Source organism: Triticum aestivum, chromosome 1D, assembly GCF_018294505.1.
Source record: "Triticum aestivum cultivar Chinese Spring chromosome 1D, IWGSC CS RefSeq v2.1, whole genome shotgun sequence".
Classification (NCBI taxonomy): Eukaryota; Viridiplantae; Streptophyta; class Magnoliopsida; order Poales; family Poaceae; genus Triticum; species Triticum aestivum.
Genome location: NC_057796.1, coordinates 490,477,097 through 490,490,082, shown reverse-complemented (window position 1 = coordinate 490,490,082; position 12,986 = coordinate 490,477,097). Strand labels below are relative to the sequence as shown.

Genomic DNA, 12,986 nt, shown 5'->3' with positions numbered 1-12,986 from the left:
TATAGTCCTCGTATATGCATGATTTGATTCTTATATTGGCTTAAGCAGGTCCTTGCACTGAATTTGTGATGACTGGATTTGTGCATTACTCCATCATAACTACTCCAGGTCCAGCACGACTCTGAATTTGTGATAACGGGATACGTGTGCAGTACGTCGACAACGCCGATCTCTGCGTACATATATGAAGCCGTCGGCAGCGTCCCGTCTGCACACATGTCGTCACCAAAGCCATATTCACCCGTCCTTCCCCCTGCAGTTACGTTTATTTGTTCCGTGTGCATATATCTGTACGTACTACTAGTACATGTTGGCTACACGTGAACTGTTCTGTCCCGTTGCGTGTGGCACGGAAGCCTGATTAACTTGACCTGTACGACTCGACTCGGGTGCTAGCTAGGTAGACCAAGTCCATCGGTCGTATAATACCCTAATCGCGCCATCATCTTCCTCCTTGAGTGCCGCCGGCCGATCGGATCTTCACAACCGGTCGTACGTCCGCATACACGAACATGGTGTGCGCCGACGTGCTGGTGGACATCCTCCGCCGCCTTCCGCCACGCAGCATCGCCGTCTTCCGCTGCGTCTGCAAGTTTTGGCGCGCCACCGTCGATGACCGCCGCCTCCTACGCACCGACCTCCTCCCGCTCTCGCTCCACGGAGTATTCTATGAGACCGGACACCGGGACGACCCGATGCTCTTCGCCCCCCGCTCCACGGTGTGCGAGATCATCAGCGGAGTCGACTACCTCAAAGCCCACAGACCGGACGACAAGGCCTATTGTTGGCCGATGCAAAACCATTGCAATGGCCTCCTCTTGGTGTATCATCACGTGGTCAATCCCGCCACACAGCAGTGGGCGCCATTGCCACCGGTAGCATGCATTTGCTATCTGTCGTGGTGCTCATGCCGCCGCGGTGACCAATACATCATCTATGATCCCACGGTGTCACCGCATTACGAGGTATTATTTATCCCTCGCATTCCTGATGTCCCGGTAAGGACGGTCGAATGGCCACCGTCGTCATACGTCATCCGTGCTTCTCATCAAAGAGTATGTGCTGGAAGGAGAGACCAATTGTGCGAGAAGGGGATGCCGCCGGGACGATTGCTGATTTGAAATTGCTACCTGTGTATTTGCGCGACTCAGCATACTGGCGAGGGGCGCTGTATGTGGGTCGTGAATATGGCTTTATTATGAGGTGACCCTATCCACCATACACAATAGTCATATATACTTTTTCTACTAATAATTTCTTCGTCACAAATATTCAATGGTTTCTTTTTTTCAGGATAAACTTATCAGATGATAGGTATCACGTAATTAAGTTACCGAAAGGACACAAAGGACTACCTCGCCTGGGAAAATCAATGAAAGGGGTATATTGTGCATTGATTCATGGAAGATGTGAATGTGAAATTTGGTTCCTTGATGAATCTCGTGGCCGGATGGAATGGATGTTGAAGAATGAAATCGATCTCCAATCAACAATTAGAAAATGTTCAAACAAGCATGTTGATGATGTACCATGGGTACTACAATCACGTCATCACATGGACGAGCGGTTGGTGGAAAATGATGCCAGCCTTAAGCTCAGATGCTATAACAATGAAGCACCATCGAAAGGTGATTTTGGATGGGACTCTGACGATGAAAACACGGTTGACACTGCAGAGTGGCCTAAAGAATCAGACAACAACTCTCCTTATTTTAGTTGTCTTGGGTTTCATCCTTACAAAGAAATCGTTTTGTTTGGTTGGTTAGATAAAATAGTAGCATACCATTTAAATAGCTTGAAGGTTCAATGTTTGGGCAGGATGCCGCACATGTGCACCGATATAGATGTGGCTTTCACGTCCGCCCCATGTTGGATGAGGAACTTACCTGGAAGCAATTAATGGTAATGTATACCAATATTATCCTGTATTAATGACAATTCTTCTTGTACTGGTGTTCGGATTGCATGTGTTGTCCTCCTTGGAATCAAGTCAACTTGCTGCTTTTTTTATTAGTTTCCGGTAAATTGTTTTTAAGTCTGATAAGGGGCACTCGCATGTTTCTGTTCAGTTTGTTACAAAAAAAAATCAAATAGTTATTCTTATGTTACAACATATTGTATTGATTGCATAAAATGGAAAGCTATTAGATACTTTTTAAATCTCTTATGGAAAAATTATTATTATTATTATTATTGTAAAAATTATGTGTGGTGCTTCCTCAATAGTACGGTTCTATTTTAACATATTAAGTAAATGATATTGTCGATTGCAATTGTATAAATGGCTTGAAAGGCAAACGTTTTCCAAAATTTTAAATTATGAGGTGCATCCAAGGTTTGGGTTACTGGTCAAAATTTCGAGATTTCCCATGGTTACCGTGTATTTCCATGCCCCTGGTAAATCCCCATACCGAGCAGAAAATACCAAATTTTTGAATATTTTTAATTTAAACGCTCGATTTATAGTAAAGTACGTAGGATCTAATTAATTCCATGAAAGTTGGTTCTGACGTATTGGTAGCAACCTAGTTCCTATTTTGAGAGTCTCTGGTTCGAATGTTCGTTCATTCACCCGTTTGAATTCAAAAATCAACTATAAATTCATTCGAAATATTTTCGGTATTTCTCGGTAACCGTGGTAACCACGTTTACCAGTCCCCCTTGGTAAAATTACCTCATTCGGTAACCAAAACCTTGGGGTGTATCTACCATGTTTAACCACAATTTATTTTTGGAAGCGTCAACACAGATGTTAGGTGCATATACCATATTATTTATTACACTCTCTTCTGTCCAAAATGGACGGCACTTCGGAACGTTAACATTGGCATGCAAAGAAGGACAATTTCCACACATAATTTCATGGCAAAAGAATGGAAGAAAAGAGTCGTTTGCTTTTAAAACAACAAAACCAATGGACCTTAAGAATTGAGACGAATATGTGAAGGATCATGCAGTTGGTCTGAGCCTGCTGGTGACCGTATAAGTTTGGCCCGGCCCATTGAGTTATCCAGACAAAGAGGCGGATACTGGAGTGAGTGAATAAGCAAAATAGCACTATTGAAGACACCATTCTCCAAAATCATAAAAATTCTAGCGATATTTCATGATTGGATTGACAAACTTGAGAAGAATTGGTGTTTCTCTGATGGCTTTGTCAGACTGTCTTTACGTATCTTAATATATTGTGACATTGTACATGTGTTTAGTGAATGGTAACCGTAGACCTTTGATCTATGAATTCAAGAAAGGAATAAGAGGCAAATACACCTGGAGACAAGAGAGATTAATGTGTATCTTAATATATTGTGACACTGTAGACTTGTTTAATTTATAAGGAAGAAGGGGCAATACACCTGGAGGCATGAGAGATTAATCTGCAACACGAGCAAAGCAAGAGTACACCCGAAAATTCAAAGGGCCGCTCGTACTCGCATGCACACGTGTTCGTCTCAAGATCTGAGCTGCGTGTTAGGAGATGTATAGGAGACATGGGGCCCATTGCACAGTGCATGGCCGTCTGAGCACAAATTGGTACGGGTGACTCGTGCCATCAAGAACCTTCAACCCATGAGGATTGAGGAAGCGTGAACCACACATGAAGTCCCGATTGATGCATTAGCTTGGAACTAGAAAGCACGCATCATCTTTTTTTTAGTTGCATACGAATATTTTCCGTATGATCGATTGATTTATTTTTTCTATTTTGAGTTTGATCTGCGCAACAGGTCACATGGCGTGATCAAGTGAAGTTGCCCGTCCGTGTACTACCGCACTACTGCATATCAATTGGTCACGGGCAACTACACTTGCATTTTTTTTGGAAATGGAGGTATGCCCTCGGCCTCTGCATCATGATGATGCATGCGGCCATCTTATTAACAATCCAGAAAGTATCGTCATAAAAGTCTTATAGCTCGCAAACGGAGCAGAACAAAGGAAAATAAGGAGAATTACATGCGGACAAGGACAACCGATACGGTAATAAGAAGGATAAGCTCCCTAGACTCCTATCCTGTTATGCGAGCGCCATCCGAACCGGTTGAATATAACCCGAGTTACCATCTCCCATTGGTTGCATCCAGTAACCAAAGGCTCCCTGGAGTCCATAGCAGTGAGTAAGGACCACGTACGGATCCAAGCTATAGCTCTGAAGATTACCTGCAAAAAAGTTAAAAGTGTGTTGTCTGTTAAAAATCATATCATTCCTGCAGTTCCATATAGCCCATAATAGCGCACATATTCCAATCCGAATACGAGCCGCAGTAATCTGTTCAACCCCAGCTAACCATGTCCCTAATAAAGACACAATATCTACTGGAGGATTAATATTAAAAGCTATATGAATCGTTCTCCAAAGTAACTTGGCAAGCGGGCATTCAAGAAATAAGTGTTGTATTGTTTGTGGATCATGATCACAAAAACAACACCGCGAACTGCCTACCCATTGCCTCTTAATTAAGTTGTCCTTTGTGAGTATCACTTGCTTGTGGACAAACCACATGAAGATTTTAATACGCAAAGGAATCTTAACCTTCCAAATGTGCAGTGACCTTGAGAGGGGGCCAGAGTTAATCAGATCCATATAGAATGATTTCACCGTAAACATCCCATTCTTAGTTAACTTCCATTGTGTTGAATCCGGCTGGTCGGAGAGTTGAGCTTCTATCAATCTCCGAACCAAGTGCATCCAGGTGGTCCATCTCTCACCAACTAACACACGTCTGAACTGGATGTTCAAGTGAATTGTTTGAAGGACAGTGCCTATGTAATCCTCCTTACGTTGCACAATATTATAGAGGGTAGGATATTGGACGGCCAGGGGCGTCTCTCCTAACCACGTATCCTCCCAAAATCTTGTTGGCATCCCACTGCCGACCAAGAATTTGACCCTACGAAAGAACAGGTCCTTCGTTTGCATAAGTCCCTTCCAGAACGGTGAGTCAGTCGGTCTCATGGTAACCTGGGCTAGTGTTTTCGAGTGCAAATACTTATTGCGCAGGATTTGAGACCACATGCCCTCCGGCTCTATCTCTAATCTGTATAACCATTTGCTCATAAGACATTTATTCTTAATTTCCAAGTTCTCAATACCGAGACCACCTTGGTCTTTAGGTCGACAAAGGATATCCCATTGCGAGACGGTATTTCCTCTTGGCCTCATCAGAGTGCCAAAAGAAACGAGATCTAAAGAAATCAAGTCGCTTTCGAACCCCTTTTGGAATTTCGAAGAACGAAAGTAGAAACATCGGCATACTAGTCAGTATCGAGTTAATCAGAACTAGCCGACCTCCATATGACATAAGCTTGGCCTTCCAGCAGCTAAGTTTTCTTTCAATTCGTTCTTCAATACATTTCCATTCTTTATTGGATAGCTTACGGTGATGGATCGGTATACCCAAGTAACTGAATGGTAAAGCACCTAATTCACATCCGAACAATTGTCTGTAAGTGTGTTCCTCGTCTTTGGCCTTCCCAAAGCAGAACACCTTGCTCTGATGAAAATTAATTTTTACACTTGCATGCCCAACTGTTTTTCATTTTGTAAATATAAGGCGGTATTTTTTAAATGCACATTGAACATTTTTAGAAGACATGTCAAATATTTTACTAATACATGGTGAATATTTTTTAAGTGTGCTGAACATTTCCTAAGATACAAGCTGCCATTTTCAAAATACATGGTGAAACTGTTTGAACACACTTTTACTTAAAACATGTCAAACACACTCTAAATGCAAGGTGAAGGATTTTTTAAATATGTTGAACATTTTGTGCACTCTAGATTGAAACTATTACATGCACCATGATCATTTGTTAAACACATGATTTTTTTCTGTTTCTTTCCCGAGAAAATACAAACATTTTATGATACGTATATGATCACATTATAACACGCAACGAATAAATTTTTAATACATGTGGTTATATTTTAGTACATGATGTTTTTAAAGATATATCATGCACTTTTTCAATGCATGGTGATTTTTTTAAATACATGTTGAACATTTTAAATACCTAATTAACACTTTTCAATATATGGTTAAAGGTTTTTAATTATACTATGATTTTTTTAACGAAATGAAACTTATAAATACATGAGGAACTGTTTTAAAAATTTCTGATGAACAATTTTTTAATACACAATGAAGACTTTTTAGAAAGGGCCATTTGCATTTCTGCCTCTAACTTGAACCACCTACTCAGATTTGCCCCTAGTTTCGAAGCCTGCTTTGCCCCTCTACCGTTAGGCGCCCTTATAGAAATGCCCTTATGCGTCGTTACCATCCGGTCAAAGGGCTTTGACCGTCTCGAAAAAAATAGCAAAAAAATCAAAAAATTCTGAAATTATGTGGGATTGAAGATACTCATCTGCGCAAGGTGCATGCAAATGTTTGTGCTATTTGGACATTCCAAGAGCTCCTGGCGAGGAAAAACAGTTAATATGTACGCTTGTGGACAGTAAATTTGAAATAAAATAGCAAAAAAATCAAAACAATATGAATTTTTTTGGCATCAAAGAGGCTTGGGAGCAGAAGGTGCTTGCAAGTTTTTGTTATCAAATAACATGCGAGGAGCTCTAGTGAAAAAAAAAACAAAATAGTCACTTTTTCCAAAGTTTTCCCTGAGCCAAATTTTGTTTTTTTTCTCCACGAGCTCCTACCGTGTCCAAACAAAAAAAATGCACGCAGCTTGTGGACCCGAGCCTCTTTGATGCCAAAAGTTTTCATATTTTTTTTGAAATGTTCTTGCTATTTTTTTGAATTTACTGTTCACATGCGTTCATATTTATTTATTTCTTTGCCACGAGCTCCTGGAATGTCCAAACAACACGAAAAATTGCACGCATCTTGCGAACCTGAGTATCTTTGATCCCACAAAATTTCAGATTTTTTATATTTTTTTGCTATTTTTTTAGGAAGGTCAAAGCCCTTTGACCGGCTTTGACCGGACAGTAACGGAACAAAAGGGCATTTCTATAAGTGTACATAACGGAAGAGGGGCAAATTTGAGTAGGCTTCGAAATTAGAGTCAAATACGGGTAGTGGGTTCCAGTTAGGGACACAGATGTAAAAGACCCTTTTAGAAAGTGTTCACACATTTAAGAAAATTGTTCATGTAGCCGTAGAAAGTGATAACATATGATGAACCTTTGTATGCTACATGATAGACAAGTTTGAATTACGCTATGAATAATTTTTAGTGCATGATAAAAATGATTTTAAATATGCCTTGATTTTTAACATGATTAACATTTTTTAACACACATATACTATATTTTTAATACACGTTAACTTTTTTATATCCATGATCATTTCCTTGATGTACGTGAACATTTATTTTTTCCGCTCGTGTAATTTACCTAAAAGAATTTAAAAATTGAAAATAAAATGTAAAGATAACGAAATAGAAAAGAATAATAAATAAAGAAATAGAGCGTACAGTCCAATTGCATTTTTACGAAGTGTGTTGCTAACATTATCTGTTATAGATCATCCGCAAAAAAAAAATTATCTGTTATAGATGAAGTGTGTTGCTAGCCCTTTTTACTAACGAAAAAGATATACCCATGAAATAGCAGCACACACCAGACCGTACACCCCGTCAGGTGCAGCACACCGATATGTTCACTCATGGCTTCGTCAGCTCTCCGTTACCGACCAGTGAATGCCACGTCCAACAGATCGATGTTCCATTGATCCACGTATTTGTATTGGTGTTTACGGGATGTGTTGCCCTAGCCCCAACTCAATTCGGTTCGTTAATTATGCTGCCTTTTTAGGACCATTTGCACTTGCACGTTGCACGTTTTGCCTTGCGATGGATTGGTCAGCTTGCATATGCATGCATGCAAGCATGTAACCGCAGTGACTGAAACGAGTTTTACCCATGAAACTTTATGGAGTAGAACACACTTCCGTGCGTGTGTTCGATTCAGTTCATTCAGATTTCAGAAGTTCCGTTTTGTTCTGTTCCACGTGGCACACAAACGTGTACGAGTCGGGGACTATTTTAGCAACAAAAAGTCCATCCATCGCAAAGCCCTAATCTCGCACCATCATCTTAATGTTGGAAATATAAGCAATTTACCGAATGATTTTATTGACAGAAATACTAGATAAAGCATGACTAATATAGCAGAGATAAAACAAGACATGCAGTTCGACAGAGAGAAGGTAAATAGCATTTGTATATATGAACTAGAACCGAACACATCTAGAACAGACAGTAGAGCAAGAAGTTGTGACAGAACCTCTAATAGAAAGAGTATGTGAACGTACGGAACGGGAGCAGATGCACCGATCTTGGGGTCGGTGTCCTCGCCAGCCATGTCGTCGAGGAGGTTGTCGACGTCGGGAAAGAAGTCGTCGGAGTCCGGGGCCACTAGTAGAAAACAGGGCTTAGGTCACAGGGCAGTTTTCACATTAGCCCCGGTTCAGTCACGAACCGGGACTAATGTGAGCATTGGTCCCGGTTCGTGAGCCCAGGGGGCCGGCCGGGGCCTTGTGGGCATTGGTCCCGGTTCGTATGGACCCTTTGGTCCCGGTTGGTGGTACAAACCGGGAACAATAGGCCACGCTCCTGGCCCACCACCCTTTAGTCCCGGTTCATACCACAAACCGGGACTAAAGGGCTGGTCCTAGTTGCGGCCAGTGTTTAGTCCCACCTCGCCAACCGAAGGGCGCTCACACCAGTTTATAAGCCCGTCCCTCTATGCCTTGTTGAGCTTCTATTAAAGTGAAAATAGATGCCCTTATACAGGAAATTTGACTTAAATTCATAGTAAATTTCATATAAATTTAGTATGAATTTAGGTTTAATTTTCTCTATAAGTGCATCTATGTTCATTTTTTATATTTATAAAATAAATAAACCTTAATAAAATAAATAAAACTAAATAAACCTTAATAAAATAAAATAAAATAAACTATAGTAACTACAATAAATAAACCTTAATTAATTAAGTAAAAATAGCAGCAAGTAAAATAAATAAAAATAGCAGCAGTAAAATAAATAAAAATAAAATAATTAAAGTAAAAGACATAAGTAATTAGAAATAAAATAAATAAGTTTTTTGTTGTAAGTAGAAAGAAAACCTTTTCAGAGTTCATTTGAAATGCTTTTCACTTTTAGGGTCTTATAGCTCAAAATAATTAGTAAATGCATGAAAAATAACAAATAAAGTCAGAAAGGATTGAAAAATGATGACGTGGCTTTGAATGGTGCATTTTGAACACACAAAAAGTCAGGAGTTCAAATAAGGTTTAAAAAATGAAATCCCTTTGTAACACACGAGTTTCCGGATGAAATCCTGATACTTTGAAAGAGATTGTCCGTTTTGTACACGAAGTGCATCCAGTTTTTGCCGTAACCCTCTCAACTTTCTTGCACATGCTATGTGGATGAAATGATGATATCATGCCAACTTTCAACCTTTTCAGAGTTCATTTGAAATGCTTTTCAATTTTAGGGTCTTATAGCTCAAAATAATTAGTAAATGCATGAAAAATACAAATGAAGTCAGAAAGGATTGACAAATGATGATGTGGCTTTGAATGGTGCATTTTGAACACACAAAAAGTCAGGAGTTCAAATAAGTTTTAAAAAATGTAATCCCTTTGTAACAGACGAGTTTCCGGATGAAATCCTGATACTTTGAAAGAGATTGTCCGTTTTGTACACGAAGTGCATCCAGTTTTTGCCGTAACCCTCTCAACTTTCTTGCACATGCTATGTGGATGAAATGATGATATCATGCCAACTTTCAACCTTTTCGGAGTTCATTTGAAATGCTTTTCAATTTTAGGGTCTTATAGCTCAAAATAATTAGTAAATGTATGAAAAATAACAAATGAAGTCAGAAAGGATTGAAAAATGATGATGTGGCTTTGAATGGTGCATTTTGAACACACAAAAAGTCAGGAGTTCAAATAAGGTTTAAAAAATGAAATCCCTTTGTAACACACGAGTTTCCGGATGAAATCCTGATACTTTGAAAGAGATTGTCCGTTTTGTACACGAAGTGCATCCAGTTTTTGCCGTAACCCTCTCAACTTTCTTGCACATGCTATGCGGATGAAATGATGATATCATGCCAACTTTCAACCTTTTCAGAGTTCATTTGAAATGCTTTTCAATTTTAGGGTCTTATAGCTCAAAATAATTAGTAAATGCATGAAAAATAACAAATAAAGTCAGAAAGGATTGAAAAATGATGATGTGGCTTCGAATGGTGCATTTTGAACACACAAAAAGTCAGGAGTTCAAATAAGGTTTAAAAAATAAAATCCCTTTGTAACACACGAGTTTCCGGATGAAATCCTGATACTTTGAAAGAGATTGTCCGTTTTGTACACAAAATGCATCCAGTTTTTGCCGTAACCCTCTCAACTTTCTTGCACATGCTATGTGGATGAAATGATGATATCATGCCAACTTTCAACCTTTTCAGAGTTCATTTGTAATTTAGATGTATTAATTTAGATGTGTAGTTTAGATTTTTCATATTTAAAAGTCATTTATGTATGTTCATATTTAGAAGAAAAAGAAGGAGAGAAAAAAGGAAAATAAGAAGAGGAAGAAGGAGAAGAAGAAGAAGAATAAGAAGAAGAGGAGAGGAAGTAGAGGAGAAATAAACAAGAAGATGAAAAAGAAGAAAAAAAAGAGTAGAAGAAGAAATAGAATAATATATTATTCTATTTTTTTCTTCTTCTCCTCTATTCCTTCTTCTTCTCCTCTTTTTTTTATTTTTTTCTTCGATCTCCTCCTCTATTCCTTTCTTCTTCTCCTCTTTTTTTCGTCTTCTTCCTCTTCTTATTTTTTATCGGGTATGTCGTTGTCGATATATGTACCCCCCTCCCCGATAACTTTTAGTAAGTACTACTTAGAAAGTGTTTAATAGAATTAGTTAGAAAAATAACGGCGGAGGAGGCCAGCTTGATCAGAGGGGCCATGTCCGGGACTAGGCTCCGCCGGGCTGGTTTTGGGAGGTGCTACCTTCCGGTGGGCGTAGGTTGATGAGGAACCAGCCCGTCGTTGACCCGATCCTTGTTTGGTGGCGCTCGCGTGGGCCAGTGACGGTGCCGAGGCTTCCGGACACCGCGGAGGTGGTACGTCACCGTGTCAGCGAGGAGGACCAGCACGTCCGTCGCTACATGGTTGCGTTGGAGGGCAGGTTCGACAATACTTGGCAGGTTCTTCAGGGATCTCACTGGAGCTATGATCCTGTGATGGTTCCGTCCCTTTGGGTGTCCACCGCCCGCGCCGATACCCGTTGGGCGCTACTGTTCTAGCTGTACTAGCGATGCTATATGTATGATAGTATTCGAGGTGTATTAATGATAATATTCGGCGATGTACGGACGTATGGAGATGATGTAGTTTTGCTTATAATTGAATGCATCCTAATTTGAATACTACTTTATTTTGTGATTTGATTTTGCTTATTGAATGCTCAAAGTGGAAAACTACTCCGATCCTACTTTGAATGCTAAAATTGGAGAGCACTATGATTAGTTGATAGCTTATAGGGTTTTTGTTTTCGCAGAAATCTAGGAGCCCCACCGGCCCCTCCATCATCCCCGCCGTCGTCCCCGTCACCGCCCCCTCCGACATCGAGGTGAGACCAGCCAAATCCTCTTTTAGAAAGATAATTAAACGATATTTCGGGTTGACTGTAAGTCTGTCGAGTCTCCACCATATATGAGAGGACGAAAAATCCCGACTGTTGTCGTGGGGGTAGCTTCTCCTTCGTTCCCGTGTGCTAGACAATTTGGTGCAATGCACTCGAGAACGAAAGGAGGAGCTACCATCACCGACGGTCGCAAATGTCAGAGAGGAATCAGTGAGGGAGAGTTCCACCATATATATATGAGAGGACGAAGAATCCCGACTGTTGTCGTGGGGGTCGCTTCTCCTTTGTTCCCGTGTGCTAGCTAGACATTTTGGTGTAATGCACACGGGGACAAAGGGAGGAGCGACCATCACCAACGGTCGAATGTATACACCACGTGAGCTGAGAGTTTTCAAGAAAAGACTCGACAAACCGATAGTCAACCCGTGATGAATAATAATGATCCAACTTAGGTTTTTTAGTACATATATTTAATTGTAGATGTTTAATATTTGAATTATATATGAACATAGGAAATGTCGTACTCGGACGACGAAAGTCTCCCGGGGGAGTGCGACTGGTGCCACGACGACCGAGGTCAGTGCGACAGGCCTCACCTGGACGAAGATCGGCGCTTCAGTATTAAGCTGGAGGAGACGTTCGATGTTGAAACGGTACGCAACGACGACAAGTGTTATTTTTTCGTAATTAAGCACGACTTCAACTATTTCAACGTGTACTTTTCATCTTTTACAATTCGGCTAGCTTATCCTATGCCATGCAAGACGCTACGTCTTGGAGAGGATGGGTTTTGAAGACCATGAAAGTATGGAAACAAAGAAAATTCACCTAAGGACCCACCATGATATAGATTTTGAAGTAAAGCTGTATAATTCTGAGAGCGTAACCCATTTTGGTTGCAAAAATTGGGAAGCATTTTGCAAGATGTATGGTTTTGATGAGGGTATGCTTGTCACCATGGATCTTGGTGATCCTGACATCGAGCAAGACAATATGGACATTTGGGTCCTTGTTGATACGCCTCCAATTCTACCGCTATGTGAGTTTCTCAAACATAGTTATTAGCTAATTTATATTGTTCATTTCAAAATAGTTGACAGCTTATTTTCATTGACAGCTTATTTTGATTGTTCAAACAATGTGCGGAACATGGTAGACAGAACCTACTACACCGATGGCTCTGAGTTAACTTATAAGGAGAAAACTCATCTGGTCGGATTTTGTACTGATATTGAGAATTACAATATCTACAATCAAACTCCTCATCATTATGGTCCTCCATACGTGCCACTAGTGCACGTGTTGAACTACGGTAACTACTATGGAGATACCCTGGTAAGATTTCTTACTA

At 40.2% G+C, this 12,986-nt stretch overlaps 1 protein-coding gene across 1 annotated transcript; it reads left to right on the top strand.

Moving 5' to 3' along the window:
* Positions 1–1,949, top strand: LOC123178911 (uncharacterized). Its single transcript, XM_044591515.1, has 2 exons — positions 1–1,203; positions 1,294–1,949. Exons 1-2 carry the CDS (start codon positions 1,013–1,015, stop codon positions 1,898–1,900), a joined length of 798 nt encoding a protein of 265 aa, XP_044447450.1. The 5' UTR covers positions 1–1,012; the 3' UTR covers positions 1,901–1,949.
* The last annotated feature ends 11,037 nt before the right edge of the window (positions 1,950–12,986 follow it).